This window comes from Ctenopharyngodon idella, chromosome 3 (assembly GCF_019924925.1).
Source record: "Ctenopharyngodon idella isolate HZGC_01 chromosome 3, HZGC01, whole genome shotgun sequence".
NCBI lineage: Eukaryota > Metazoa > Chordata > Actinopteri > Cypriniformes > Xenocyprididae > Ctenopharyngodon > Ctenopharyngodon idella.
The window spans coordinates 30,364,520-30,380,801 of record NC_067222.1 but is presented as its reverse complement, the minus strand read 5'-3'; the positions used below and the strand labels follow the sequence as shown (position 1 = coordinate 30,380,801).

At 39.5% G+C, this 16,282-nt stretch overlaps 1 protein-coding gene across 4 annotated transcripts in view; it reads left to right on the top strand.

Moving 5' to 3' along the window:
• Positions 1–16,282, top strand: part of rarab (retinoic acid receptor, alpha b) — a 127,229-nt gene that overhangs the window by 91,757 nt on the left and 19,190 nt on the right. The window contains exon 1 of one of the 4 annotated variants that reach the window (XM_051886653.1): positions 284–1,257. The exons of the other annotated variants lie outside the window; for them this stretch is intronic. Coding sequence (XP_051742613.1) covers positions 1,095–1,257 — 163 coding nt within the window. The 5' untranslated portion in view covers positions 284–1,094. Of the gene's footprint in view, positions 1–283; positions 1,258–16,282 lie in introns of those variants that run through there. 4 annotated transcript variants of the gene reach the window in all.

Below are 16,282 nucleotides of genomic sequence, written 5' to 3'. Positions count from 1 at the left end.
CTTATAAGAGTGTTTCTTTCAAAAGTTAAAAATCCAGTTGTAGTAACATCCCAATAACTCCTGTGCTCTTTCTTATACTTTGCATAACTTTTTTTTTTAAGAAAACGGCAGTCGAATACATGTAAACATGTGTATGCACAAACTTTACAGCTCAACTTGTTATGGCGACAGATCCTCCTCGTTGATAGATGGCACATTGATAAGACTGAGATTATGTTTATCGGCAGCCAATCAGAGAGCGGCACAGTCGAAGTGGGGGTTGATGTGGGCGGGGTTTGTGCGCAGCTGCTGACACTCGTCAAGAATTGCGGTGTGGGATAGCCTGGAAAGTGCGTGAAGCCTAGAGTTACCCTGTCGAAGAGCGCTTCTGTTTTTCAGGGAGAAATTTCCCAGAAGTATGCGAGGGGTTCGACACAAGATGCTAAAGATATTACGTTGAGTTCGCGTTTTCGCAGGGTCTGGAAACACTGGAGCAAGTTCTTCCCGAGTCCAATCAGCAGCACTCCAACGGGATTATTCACGAGACGGAGCGCTCTCTCATCGATGCGGACGGCTGCGTGTTTACAGTAAATATGCGTCTATACGTCGGTCTGTTAACGAATATCATTTAGAAAACGTGTCGTTTGTGGCGAGGAGGGGTTTGAGAGCTTTTCAAAACAATCGCTCCCAACAGTTTTCGGACGTTTCCACGGGCTGCGCGCGGGATCCTGCTTATACTCATGTAGCAGTTTCACATCGATCATTGGGTCTCATATAGAGCCACAATTTCAACAGCACGCTGTGTTGTAACAACTGGCGCAGGATTTTAAAATCTGAAGAATGTAGTTCATTCCCCGTGGACAGCACGAGCTTCTGCTGAACTGACTTACACAAACACACTGAAGAAAAGAGCACCGTTTCCTTTCAAGTTTTTATGTACGCGATGGTGCGAAATCGCAGTTTTTCGTAGAGACGCTCCCATTTTATATTCTGATAAGGGGATTTATTTATTTGTACCGACCATTTTACGGTCGCATATAACGTTTCGAGTCTTTTGCTGCGACTTTAAGAAGGAAACGTTTACTTTTGGAGAATATTTGCTTTTTTATTTCACGATGTACGAGAGTGTGGACGTTGTTGGGCTGACCCCTAGTCCGAACCCGTTTTTAAGCATGGATTACTACCACCAGAACCGAGGCTGTTTGATCCCGGATAAAGGCCTCGTGTCGGGAGGGTCCCGCGGATTCAGGACCCCGCACTGGAGCGGCTCGAATCACTGTAGGTGGCCTTTTGTTTTCTTTATTCTTAACAGTCTCTGATCTAACATTATGCGGACAATTTCATTCTGAGTTCCTCCCTCGACTGCTGAATGTTTGGGGGGGTCACTGGGGCTCTTACAGGGGCAGCTTACACGTCAGCTGATGAGTGTGGGTATTTTCCAGCATGTATACATGTAGGCCGTGTCTCAAATCTAGTGAGCTGACTACCTAGACAGCACCTAATGCACTTTAATATAGCCCATTTTAGTGCCTGTTTTGATAGAATCAGGATCAATTTATTTCAATCAAGCATTGCCATGAAATTATTGATAGTATATACGAGTACTGTGGCTTTATGAAATGTTACATGTATGGGTTGTCATCGTGTACACAGCATGCCCAGTATCTCAGACCAACTGTTTTTTTAGAACATTAACCCTTTCAGGCACTGAATTTCCATTATATTTCTACTGATATTGTCATGAATGAGTAACAAACTAATCAAACTTAGTGTGGGTTCAAATTCCTTAGACGTGGGAGGGTCAAAGGTCATTTTTGAGACAATTTCTCCCTGTGACCACTATGCATTGTTGTCAGTTCATTTTTTAACTTTAGTTTTGTAAAAACTTCTTTTTAAAAAAAAAAAAAATCTGGTTCCAGTAGTTTTTGCGTAACATTTAAAGGGTTAGTTCACCCAAAAATGAAAATAATGTCATTTATTACTCACCCTCATGTCGTTCTACACCCGTAAGACCTTCGTTCATCTTCAGAACACAAATTAAGATATTTTTGATGAAATCCGATGGCTTAGTGAGGCCTCCATTGCCAGCAATGTCACCAAACTTCTCAAGATCCAGAAAGCTAATAAAGACATATTTAAAACAGTTCATGTGACTACAGTGGTTCAACTTTAATGTTATGAAGCGACAAGAATACTTTTTGTGCGCCAAAAAAAAAAAAAAAAAAAGACTTTTCAACAATATCTAGTGATGGCCGATTTCAAAACACTGCTTCATGAAGCTTTACAAATCTTTTGTTTCAAATCAGTTGGCGTCACTGAGCCATCGGATTTTATCAAAAATATCTTAATTTGTGTTCTGAAGATGAATGAAGGTCTTACGGGTGTGGGAACGACATGAGGGTGAGTAATTAATGACAGAATTTTTATTTTTGGGTGAACTAACCCTTTAACTTCTTGAGTAGTAGAAGGCTTTTCAGATTAGGTGTCATACAGACCAGACTGGTTTGAAATGCAGTATATTTTTGCAATACGCTCCTGAGTATGAGGTATACATTTACATATACATTAATCAGCGTTATCTATTCCTGTAAATTGTTAAACCTTGAATGTTTTTCTCCTTTATTTTTAATGTTATTTAGTGTTACTCCCATGTGCATTGTGGTTACTGCATGTAACCACTTCGTTTTACGCATAATCATAGTGGTTACTGTGGAAAAAAACACCACATTTGACCTCATTTAAAGTTTTTACCGTCATTCATTTTATAAACTATCATTCTGAAACATTTTACCTTTAATGAAATATAGAGTAATGTGAGAAACCTAAGAATATGTGCAAAAATCAACCCAGTTTAGCTGGTGAGCAAGATCTCAGAAGCAACATCAGCAGCTGTGTGCAGCCAACTTTGAATAGAAGCTACATAAATACCATTAGTTCCTGTATGCTAATTTACTACTGTTTAAAAAAAAAAAAAAAAAAAAAAAGAGAGATTCTTAAAATGGAAAGAATCATTTTTATTTGCGAAATGAAAGTTATGAAAAGATTTGGTGGTTTTTCCCAGTAGCAACCTGTATCTGAAAGGGTTAAGGGCCTGATTGGTCTTATGTTTAAATGCTTTACTTTGTATGTTGGTTCTTACCAGGCAGGATTTAATCTGCTTTGAGATGCTATATTTTAAATATAAAGACTTACTGAATATTAGCTACTCTGTCTAATATTTCTGTTAACCTTGAGAGCATAATGGAAAATATTTATATAAAATACCAAGGCCACAAAAAATCAGTGACGTCTTCTCACAGCGTATGGTATGTGTTTGCAACACGAGCGTGACATTTCAGGGGGCCAGAGTCTGTCTGGAAACATGGTCTCCAGTGATTGTTAGGGCATGTCAACATTGCTAATCTTGTGTAAGCCTGTTTGAGGGATGATTTGTTCTGCAGCTCAGCATCCTTTTCTTATGGAGAACAGTCCTAGCAGCCAAAGTATTTATGGTTCTTGAAAAGGGCACATAGAGCAAGGAGACTCCATGGTGTGTCCATGTGCAGCTCGACCTCAGAGGTGACAAGATCTAAATGAAGTCATACGAATGATAAGTGGCGCTCCTAAGATCCTGTGCGAACATCTCAAGCTATTTGTATTGTGTATATAAGTGGCATGTTAGGATGGAATATACTGTCCGATTTTCTCTTTTACCCCCCTGCAGACCTCATTGTGGGTTATGCTTTGTTTTAAACCCAAGATGTTTTCTATTACTCCATATTTCTGCAGCAATGACTTTTCAGAGGTGGCATATATGGGTCAGGATTAATCATGTGCTTTGTTTTAACCCATCATAGTTTCCACTTTGCAGAGTAAATCACAAAGAGCTGGAAAGACTCTTGAGAGCCATTGACTGAAGTGCACTGAATTTCTTTGCTCTTTCAGATAATCCTCAGAATAATTAAAGCCAGACAGTACCGTTCTGATGACCACATTCTTAGTGTTGCATAAGATCATGAGACTTTGAATAATGGCTGTTTTCAGGCTCTGTTCCTTTAAGTGACACTTCAAGTCAAGTGTGCTGTAGTGTTGCATTATTTTCTGATACTTGTGGGCATTATCTTGCTTTCTTCTGAAGCGTGCCATGTGATTGGTTCTTAGTGGCCTTCAAACACGAGCATCTTCACGGCCATCAGGAGCGGATTAAGCCCTCCACCTCCCTGACCTCTAGGCCCTGCTACCTCGGCGCAGTGAGAGGCTCTGGCGCTCCGTGTCTCAGGGAGGCATCCATCACGGTGTGTTTGAAAAGCTCTCCATCATTCTGAAGGCTGCCTGGGACCCAGCAGAATGAAAGCAGGCGGTTGGATCTCTCTGCTGTTCCTCCCCCACTAAAAGACTGTTAACTTTCTATTCACAAGCGTCCTCGTGACATTCCAATGTGGCTCTTTTGTTTTAGTGGAGCGCTTGATCTCTCACGAACATGTTGTTGAAGAGCATGTGCATCTTGTTGCTGTATATCACAGTTCTGTTGGTATTCTTTACAGCATCACAGTAGCCATGTTTCTGTCTAAGTTTGTGAATTTGACTTAAAGGATTAGTTCACCCAAAAATTAATTTTTTGTCATCAAGTACTCATCCTCATGTCGTCCCAAACCAGTAAGACTTTCGTTCATCTTCGGAACACAAATTAAGATATTTTTTTGATGAAATCTGAGGCGACATTGCACCTTTTGAGGTCCAGAAAGGTACTAAAGACATTGTTAAAACAGTCGACGTGACTACTGTGGTTCAACCTTAATATTATGAAGTGACAAGAATACTTTTTGTATGCAAAAACAAAACAAAAATAGCGACTTTGTTCAGCAAATTTGTCTGTCCTCTGTCATACTGCTCCGAACTGCGCCGTTCGGACATAAACACTGAAGCTCTGCAATGAAAATAGCATAGCAGTATGACAGTAATCTTATCAGTGCATCCATAATTTGCATAAAAATGTCAATGCCAGTCAGTAAAGCATTCATGGTTTTTTTTTTTATCGGTGGCTTGATGAGCCTCAGATGGAGCTGCGGTGTGGAAGCCCTAACTAAGGAAACGCATGTGGCGTTTTATTGTTTCCCATGAACAGTGCTGTGCCGGTGGGAGCAATTGCCCAGCCCGGTTGCAGCTGGGAGGGGATGGAGAGTGGAAAAAAGGGATTCCTGCAGAATGAGGGTAGAATTAGAGGAGTTTGAGAGGGAAAGAGCAACTGCCCTGGTCTGTCGGTTAACCGAGGCTTACTAAGGACTGGGGTTTGCCTGAACACCAGACAGCGTGGCAGGCCTGCTGCTGAACACAGAACTGGAGAGCTGCTCGTTTGCATTATGCCAGTGGCCCTTGTTGGCAAGAGCGGCGCTTGTGTTGCTGTGGTTTTGGCTGGCTGACCAAGTGTTTATTTCTTTAGCCTTAAATACAGAGCAAGACTTGCAATAGATACTGGGCCTGCTGGCACTCTGGCAGCACACATCCAGGCGGAGAGTTGCGCACACACTCCACATCTGTGCCATGTGGACGGGGGGGGAGGAGGCTGAGGCGTACACAAATGTGACCAGCTGGTGGTGTACCATGAATGGCTGTGGCCTGGACTCTGGATAGTGCAGTTAAAATGCATGTATTTATGTTTTCAAGTGCCTAAAACAATGACTGGAAAAGAAGCCGAATGAAAGCATAGTGCTTCAAAAACCCAGTAGTCATGTAACACTGACTTTTGCATGTTTTAGTTAGAGATGCCCAATATATTGGAATAAGATATGAAATGCAGTGTAACTTGACATCTACTGGATCTGTCATCATTCACTCCAGAATTAAGATTTCCTCTCAGTGATGAAATGGTAAATGTATCAATGACAGATGTGATCTGCATTAGTGCCAAAGAATTACCTATGACAGGTTAATAGTCAGATGTGTATGTTGGGTATACAGCACTCTGAACATCACCCGTCTGGTGTCTTAAAGTTTCAGATCAGAGAGACGACTTTTACCCGAAGGCTGAACATTAGCCGAGCTGCTCTTTAATCATGGAGGAGAGAACAGTGAGGTTTGTACCTGCACAAGGCCATAGGGCAGGATTTTGCAACACATGGCGCCCTTCCAAATCAGATGTGCAGCCCTCCAGCTGTAATGGCTGTTGCTTGCTTTAAAGTGCCGCCATGTGCTGTAAACCACAAGTGCTTTTCATACATTAGATCTCTTCTTAGTCGTGTGCTATCAGGTTATTCTGCATTTCTTTATGGTGGTAGAATCTGTGAGCAAACCTGCACATGAGAAGGTTACTGAGGGCAAGGTTAACAAGTTCTTTGATGGCCATGTTTTTGGTTTGAATCAGTATTCTGAATGTTTGGTATTCCATACACTCTTCTTCTGGTTTCTTTCTTGCTATCTTTTTGTAGACTCGATGCAGTTTATGGAAGCAGGGCTAGAGTGGGCCGCTCTATTTATGTAGCGCTAAGGCGGATTTAAAGGGCGCCGTGCCCAAACACATTGACAGATTTTGGGCTGAGGCTAAAGCTGCCTAAGCCATGCTGCCCGTGCTTCAGATGCTCTTTGACTCGAGCGATTATATTGATTACAGATGGATGACCATACATCTGTTTTACCTCCAAAAACACCAGCAACAGTCCAAAATGAGTTGGAAAACTCGATTTGAGCAGTATTGCACGTCACAGCAGCAGTTAGTAATATGTGTGGAAATAAGAGAGATAAGCACAAGTCTTTTTTTTTTTTTTTTTTTTTTTTTAAGTTGTAGGAGATGAATGTCGTCCAGCTGTGCATGATCGGTTTCAAAAGACTGTGCTTGACCCATTGTGGTGTTTCCTGATGGCCAGTGACATCAAGTGAATTCCTGAGGGCCGGATTTCGGCGCAGAAAAAAAGAATTTGTGGACGAGGGACTTAACTCAGACAGGGAGGGTGGAGGGCGTCTTTTATATTGCACGCCGTAAAATGTCAAGCAAAGGAGGGCAGAAAGAGAAACCAAGCTATAAACACAGGCAATAAAATAAGGGAGGCCTGGGGGCTAAAACCTGCTCTGGCGAGGGGCCTATTGAGAAGGGGTTGGGCAGTGCCTCACAGAAACCATTGGGCTGGGGAAGGTTAAAGGGAACAAAATTAGCATGTCTGTAATGTCCAGCAGATTTTTTTTTGTCTAGTCCTGAACATCCCAGATGGCCTTTCACTTTTTGCTTAGTTTCACATAACTGCATGATTCATGCCTCAGAATTTTGTTTTATGGATCTCGTCTCAACTTTCCTAACGTGACGGCAAGATGAAATAATGGTGTTCTGTGAGTAGTTTCATTTTGTCATCTCATTTTTTCCCCCCGGTGAGATCAGAAGTGTATTAAACATCATAGTGGCTGAAATATTCCTCCGGCGAGGATGCGAAATGGACCGCTTTGTCCTGCGGAGCTAGCTTTTTCTTCACTCGCTAGATTGTTAATTATCAGAATGAATTCTGTAGGGCGCCGCAAATGAATATAGTGGCTTAATGAGGCGCGTACAGTTAATAGAGTTGTGGGAACGACTGCTCTACTCGTCCTGTGATTATCTACATCTTACTGATGGGAGAAATAACTCCTGGTGTCTGACGGCCTTTGGATAGTAGCTTAAAAAAAAGACAAAAATGTCAAGAAGTGATGAAGCCACCTCTTAATATTCATTCTTTAACACTAATTAAAATGGCTGTCACCAGAAAAGGACCAGAGGGATGGGTGCAGTACTTACTGATGCACATCTAGCGTTTTATACTCCTCTGTGAGTTGTATTTGACAAGATGAAGGGCCATTTGTAGGGTCGAATGGCAATAAAGACACTGTAAATGGATCCTTGACAACCAGTCAAACTAAACAACTCTCTAATCCTGCTTCCACAGCGTCTGACATTTGACCTAGTTTGATTTCCTTTACCTGCTGCTTTGCTTCCCTGCCCTCTCGCCTTTCTCTCTCTCTCTCTCTCTTTCATTATTTCTCGGTACAAGAGCTTTAGTTGGCAATGTTGTGGCAAACTAGCCATTCTTCATGAACGAAGCAGCTAGAGCTGCATGATTAATCAAAACGAAACCAAAATATGGCTTAGTGTGGTTATCAAATCGCAAAGGCTGCGATTTAATTAAATGTTTCAGAGTGAAGTGTGACACTGTTATTTTACAAGTGAACAACTTGTGATGTGCTTTAAGGACTCCCTGCAGTTTTCTACTAATATAAAAGCTTGATGGTTTGACGTTTGTAATAGCAGTACATTGCAGCATGTTATGCTTAATTACAAGCAACTAACCCTAAACACTAACCTTAACCATATATTAGTACATGTAGTTAATTGGTATCACTCAGTTCTTTGTAATTACACTGTAATTACACTGTCTCAAGCCACCTTTAAATTAGTGTAACCATTACTATTTAGTTTTTTTTTCCTTCCCAAAATCATGCATCCCTGGAAGCAGCAAACCACCTGCTTTGGTCACTAAATCTGTTGAAAGACTTTTAATAAAGCTTGTTGTTTTTCTCCATCCATAGTTTGTCTTTTTCTCTCTGACATAGACATGCTCAGGCCTTGCTGAGGTTTAAGAGGCTATTGGCTTTATAGGCAGTGTAAGAAAAGTACTTAACTAGCGCTAACAGTCTCACAGCCCCTCTTTTATTTGGAGTCCCTCTCTACGCATTCACTGAGGCATGGGCTGTTGCAGATGAATGTAGGTCAGCGGCTATTAGTGGCAGATCAGGGGTTCCCTCAGCTATGACTGAGCCGGCCCCCTTCACTAGGCCCTTTTGTAAGTCCACAATATGCTAAGCACGCCTGTCATCGTATAAACCATTCTCTGGGCTTTGGGGCTCGTGTGACAGCCCGGTTCAGGGTCGGTTGAGATGCGTAGGGTGCAGTGGGACGTAACTGGATCGGTATCTGGAGGGCCAACTCTAAGCAAGCTATTTTGAGGCAAACCGTAAGTCTTTAAGATCCTGATTCCTGTACAGTTTTTAACGGGGATCCCGCACATAACTCCGCCCATGAAGATTTTAGCGAAAAGCTAATCTCATTACTGACCCTGATCCAATTAAATCCCTTCCCTCTTTGCATGCTTCTGTATTTTATTTGCCTGGTTTAGGAAGACAGTCCTGTGTCTTGAGACGCAACTGTAATAAGGCTCTTAGGGAAATGCTAATTTTGTCTCCACGTGCTGCACCACACTTATTTGTTTGTTTTCAGGGCTTTCCTTTTCCCTCTGCTGTCCAAGGAACCCATAAAAATGTGGCTTAATTGGAAAATTGCTACCTCTTGGTTCTGACCACAAAGAGCCCTGACAAGCGCTCACGCTTCACCCTGCTGAGTTCAGCTGCTGTGTTGAAAGGGCACTGCTTCTCCGTGCTGTTACACGCCACCGTGGGCTCACTAGCAGCGCTGGACCTCAAATCAGCTGCTCGCTGCCGTTTGGGCTGGTATTATATATATATATATATATATATATATATATATATATATATATATATATATATATATATATATATATATATATATATATAGTGTGTGTGTATATATATATATATATATATATATATATATATATATATATATGTATATGTGTGTATATATATGTATATGTAGGAGTGAGACTGTCACTGATTGTGTTATATCTATACTGTCAAAATGAACGATTATATGGGGCTACAGATGTAAAATACCCATCTGCTTTTTTTTTTTTTTTTTGTCAAATCTATCTTAAACGGGACATGAAAAAAAAAAATGCAATTTGTGAATGCTACTTTTATACATTTATGATGAGGTCGCTATTTTGGAAATAAATACAAATCCAGGGCGCAGTAGTGATGTTTTTTTTTATTTTACCTGCTGGCCCAATTGGGATAGTACAAATTTGTTTTTGCCTTGCCAATATTTATACTGGCATTACCACAAAAATACATCTTATTTTTAGCAACATAATTGTTTGCGTTAGTATGCATTTTCTATGCAACAAATAATTTATTGGATTCCAGAATCGCTTTTTTTAGCTTCTCAGCTGCAATGAAATTATAGCTACAGTAATGCTAACTATACACACTTTAACTGGAAACATGCTTTAAGTGGAAAGCAACAGTTTGAGAAGTGGCTTTATGTGCGTGCCAGTGATGCACATGCTTTTGGTGTGAGAGTGAAACCTGCTGGAATGCATAAAATGATGCACAAAACAAGCGCTATTCAACTGGAGCGAACGAGACGAGTGAATGAGAGGAGATGGGTGTGTGTCAAACTGTCAATTTCGCCGTGGGAAAGAACGAGAACGTGAAGCTGGTATCGGTGTTTTGATACTGCAGAAAAAGTATTGGAGCTGTTTCAGATATTTCAGTATCAATACATATGAAAATATTGATATTTTTGACAATACGAGTTTGGTATGACATGAGGGTTAGGAAATAAGTTTCGTTTTGATGTGAACAATTTTGAGTAATAAACTGTTACCAATAACTTTCACCTTGGTGACACTCAAATCAGCAGAATTTGTGATGACCGTGTTCATCAAAGAGAACCAGAAGTTTAAAGGGTTAGTTCACTCAAAAATGAAAATGTCATTTATTATTCACCCTCATGTCGTTCTACACCCGTAAGACCTTCGTTCATCTTCGGAACACAAATTAAGATATTTTTGATGAAATCCGAGGGCACAAAAAGTATTCTCGTTGCTTCTTAACATTTAAGGTTGAACCGCTGCGGTCACGTCGACTGTTTTAACGATGTCTTTCGTACCTTTCTAGGCCTTGAAAGTGGTGGTTAAGTTGTTGTCTATGGACGAGTTGGATACCTCTCGGATTTCATCAAGAAAAAAAAAAAATCTTAATTTGTTTTCTGTAGATGAACGAAGGTCTTACAGGTGTGGAATGACATGACAGAGTAAAATAATTACTGAATTTTCATTTTTGTGTGAACTAACCCTTTAAGTTTGCGAGGCATAAAGACGTGTGCATAAGATCAGGGGAAATAAGACATACTGATGATGCGTTAGTGGCCCAGTAGGGCAAGTGACAGTTTGGTCGACTTGTTAAACCATGAAATTTTTTTTTTTGGTGTGTATGTTGAAAAAGTTAACATTTATCAAATTAAAGTCAAATGTCACTTTAAAGCGATCGTATTCTTCCTATTACTGTCCCTTTTTTGACAGATCAAACATGTATGACTTTATTTTGACTTTTAGCAAATGTAAATGGACTGTAAAAGTCCTTGTGATTTAGCTGAATTAGAAATAAACAATAGATACAGTGCCTTCTCACCATAACATTCAGTCCATTCACCAGCTGACTGAATGCCACACAGAGAGCATGTGTTTGAGATGAGACGTTTGAATTACTCTGAGCTTTCTGAACGCTCAATGAAAGGCATTTTATACAGTAAAGATTAGAAAAGACTTTATTACTTGAACAACAGTACTGGTTTGTGGGCAAATGCTGTTCTCATGACCTATTGTGTGCTGTGTAAACAATGACTCATGAATCAGAGCATGGGATCTTTGCTTATAGTCTAGCGTCTGGGAGCTGCTTAGTACCTTGTGATCCTGTTGAAAAGAGTGAGGTGGACCTCTATGTTTACCTTAAGACTTTTGCAGCTTAAGTCATGACAGTGTTGCAAAATGGATTTTGAGCAACCAGTGTCAGTCTGTGCTGGGTTAGTCACTTTGCTGAATCACTCAGACCTTCGGTACAGCTGCTCTGAAGCAATCGACAGATACAATTTATGAGACAACTGAGGTGTTTGCAGGTAAACATTGTTTCTGTGCACTGGCACCCCTTTTTTCACCTAAATTGTGCTTGTGTAAATCCATCTTTTTGTGTTCATGTATGAAGCGGGCTATGTTTGGATATTAACTTGTATATTTGGATATTAACAGTAATATATCAAATGTATGTGAAGCACATTTCTATCTTCTGTTTCATATATATATATATAAGCCTGTGAGACTGGATACCAGCACAAGGGGTATGAGTAAACTACTTCACCACTTCCCCAAGTAAAATATGTGACTACTGGGGAGAAAAGCAGCCTGTCATGTCCTCGTCGACCAATAGGAGAGAAGAGGCGGAGCATAAAGGGATGAGTCACCAGACTGAGCTACTGATCCAAGCCTGTGACTCACCGGCACTCTGGTGCAAAGTGACCTACATTGTAGTCTCACATGAGTGCGTGCTTTTCATCCAGCACGCTCCCTCATTTTTCTCCAGTGTCTCGATCTCTCTGTGCCCAGCAGCACTGTCCCATTACCATAATGGTGTTGGTAATGATGAGGCCTTGATTCCATTTGTATCCATCCCCCTCTTACTGGGTTAGCTTTGAATAACACAAAGAAATGGGGCTCATTTTTTATTGAGAGTGTGTGTTGGGTAAGTATAGGGAGGCTTAATAGTTGTACCAGGATCCACTTTCCCCCAGAGAGCTACCGCCAACGCTGAGAGGTATGCAGCGTTTTCCTTTCATGCTCTGCCCTATTTTTCCTCTCCCTCTCTTTCTCACACACGCTCTATCTTTCTCGCTCTCTCACGCATAACTCACAATCTTTCCTCTATTTTTCACACTTAGACACACACCCACATGCGCAAAGACTTTCACACGATAATATTTTTTTCTCACTCTGTGTGCAGTAACATAATTGTCTGCTTATACGTGGTGTCTACTGCAGAGTGCTCAGAAATTGCTGACTGTAGCCTGTTTTGACATGTCCTGTGAAATGTCAGTATATGCTAGTACTGTACATATTGTACACTGAAATAATATACATATCAATGTGTGAATATGGTAGTGTAATATAGTATGTATATTGATTTTAGTTTAATTTTTTTGTATAACCTAAGTTTGCACATTATTTATTTGTGAAATGTACAAAAAAAAAAAAAATCAAATAAACCAAAGGCAACAGTGGGAAGGAAACACCCTTAGATAGAGTTGCCCAAACCTAAGTTGGCCCATGATGACTAAATTTGGCCAGGTATTTTGTATCACAAAAGGGGGGGACATGCCATTGAAGCATATCTTCATTTCTAACTACTACTTTAACATTTGTTTTATGATTCCACTAAAATGTAGAGAATATAAGTGAGTCAGATTTTAAAAATAAGGCAAACTTTACTTTCAGCCAACGGCCCTTCATCAAGTATATAGCGCCCACCCCTAATTAATAAAAAAAAAAAAAAAAAAAAAAAATTTGGGGTGGGCACTATACCGGTATGGAAGTGACTACCGGTATTATGTTGTGCCATGATATAGATTTGCTATACCGTGGAATTTTGCATTTATATTGTTTTGTTCAATTTTGTACTCTACAAATTTTAACACTACTTAATGACGATACAGTGTCGAGGCTGAACATTTAACTTTTTGTCTGCTACCGTGTCCAACGCCTTACTACACAGGCATTAACACAGAAAGCATTGTCCAAATTAATAGAGCACAAACCGCCTACTCAAAAACACAACAGCAACAAACAAGCGTGCATATAGATAATAGGGGTGGGAGAAAAAAAATCAATGCATAGATGCAACGATTCTGGATTGATTATGAGCTTAGTTTTTAACCGCAGATGTGCGATGACGCTGTGTGTGCTTGGTGCGTGTCCACTGGCACGGAGCAGAGCGAGCATTTTCAATTAATTCCTACTGAAGTTAAGCGTGAAGCTCAGAAAGTTCGGAAAAGCTGAAGCGCATTACATTCGTGGGATTCATTGCACAGGGTATGAGAGAGCTGTGAGAAACGCGTGTTTTGCTTGATGTTACGCTTGCAGTTTGTGGTCTCACCCGCCGGTAGGCCTGTTTTCCTTACTAATGCTCTACGAAGGCATTATTTATGTTGTTTGGAAAGCCATGGGCTTATATATTAAAAATATTAAATTCACTGACAGAAGGCTGCTTTCGATTTCAAATTCTCACGTGCACTTTGTGAGGAGTGCTGACACGTGCGGCTAGTGCTTAAATGTACTACTTCTCAAAATGCTTTTATGATGCGAAATTAATATAAACACAGTCAGTTATGTCTTACAGTATTAAACAGACAGGACAGAAACTTCTTATATTTCAAAAGAGATCTGTGCATTAGTCTGGATGCAGCTTATTAGATCTCGCGCTACAGTCATCAGTAATAATCAAACAACCATAAACCTAAGAAAGTAAAAAATCACTCACAGCTCTTGAATGGAAAATGTTCTGAAAGCACTCTGTTTATTGCTTGTACTGTTTCGTTGTTCCTCTGTTATTTACTAGGTGACTCACTTGCTTGTTTTGAAACTTTATATGTCCCTATATAAAATTCTTAACATACAGTTGTGTTAGTGTATTTTTCACTTGTAATTATTTAAAAAGTAGGCTACTTATAATTCCATATGTAATTAAAAAAATTATTAAACAAATTAATTAATAATAAATAAAAAAAAAGTATCAAGAATCCTTTTGGAATTGGATCGCGACTCCTAGAAACGGGATCGGATCGTGAGGTGCCTAAAGATTCCATTTCATCATAAGGTCTACTAAAATGTGATTCCAATTTTTTTTTTCCCTCATATCGCGATATAATATTGACATCGTCTGGACAGTGAAAAATATCGTGATATGAATATTTTTTATATATATATATATTTATTTGTATTTATGGTAACACTTTACAATAAGGTTCATTTGTTAACATTAAGTATTATTAACTAATATGAACTAACAAATACAACAAAAAATGCATTGCTCATGGTTAACCTTTGTTAATGTTATTTAATAAAAATCCAGCTGTTTATAGTTTGTTCATGTTACTTCACAGTGCATTAACTAATGCTAACAAACGCAACGCTTGATTTTAGTAATGTATTAGTAAATGCTGAAATTAACAGATTAATAAATGCTGTAGAAGTGCTGTTCATTATTAGTTCATGTCAACTAGGCGTGCAACAGTTCAAATTACTCACTGTTCGGTTTTTATCAAGGTTTTAGGGTCACTGTTTCGGTACGGTTCGGTATGTTCTGTGTTCAGGGAAAATAGGACAACTGTTAAATAAAAATAAAGAAAATAAGAACAAATAATCAAACTACAAGCAACAGTACATATTAAATACAATACAGCAAAGATTCAAATAAAATAAGCAGTGCTTTTCAGGTTTTTCAGGTACAGAAAATGGATAAAGTAATCAAATATAAAATAACACTGAATATTATCTTCACTTTATAAATTAAATAATCATTATTGAAGGTACAAAAGCTAATCAGTCAAGAGCAGTGAGTGATTTTTGTCATTTGTTGTTTTATTAACATTAAAAACACAGCAGCAGGAATATTCGGCTTCTTTCCCTTTAAGACATAATGCACGATCCAGTACATATAGCCTACTGTTACATATGCGTTGTCTTTCTCGACTGTTATACATTCACTTAAGACATAACGAACTATGTTTGCTAGGATACTTTCCAAGATGGGCATGTTGACTTCATTTTTGTGTGAATTTGTCTGTACAAGCGCAAGACTTGAAAGAGTATTTGCACACTGTCTGAGATAGGGCTTGCACACTTCGGATGAGCGCACAGAGATGTTTTCACAGCGCGCATGAGTTCTCTTTCGCGTCTTGCTCTTGAATGTTTAAATTAGCAAGGCTTAAATGAGTTTAGTTTAAACAGATAGCAACGTGTGCTGTTCAGGTCTCACCTGTGCTCTAATGAACCTTATTGTAAAGTGTTACTATTTTTATAATAATTTTATAATAATTTTGCACTGTGTATTTGCCTTATTTCATTAATAGACAGGGGTCAGGGCAGTTCATTGAGTTCACTTAACGGTCTCTGGGGAAAACTGATATACAAGAACCGTCTTTCTCCCCTTCGCCCCTCTCTACTGCTGCTTTTCTTCATGTGACAAGACATCAATGCCAGCTGCTTGTGCAGGCTGCCATTATTACTAATGTCTTATTCTCTTTTGCTTAAAAAATTGTGATTTTTGGCAAGATGATATTTTTGCCCTCTTTGGATTTTAGACCGTCACAAACTGATACGAATGATTAAGATCATTAAGAACGATACCTGTGCTCCAAAACCTAGAGAGCCTCCTACATAGTTGCAATGCATTCTGGGATTGCGTCTTTTATGAAGAATGTATATGCTGCTGCCTTAAATTGACTAAAAACAAAGTATTTTAGAAGACTGCATACCTTTTGATGATTTAAAAATGCCTTTTAGGTTGCCAGCTTGCGAGGTTTTGGAACAGAGCCTACTTGTTGGCAGTTTTAATGTGTGATTTAAACATGGAAGTACATGGGGATGTCAAACAGCTAAAGAACACCTTGATAACTGATGTT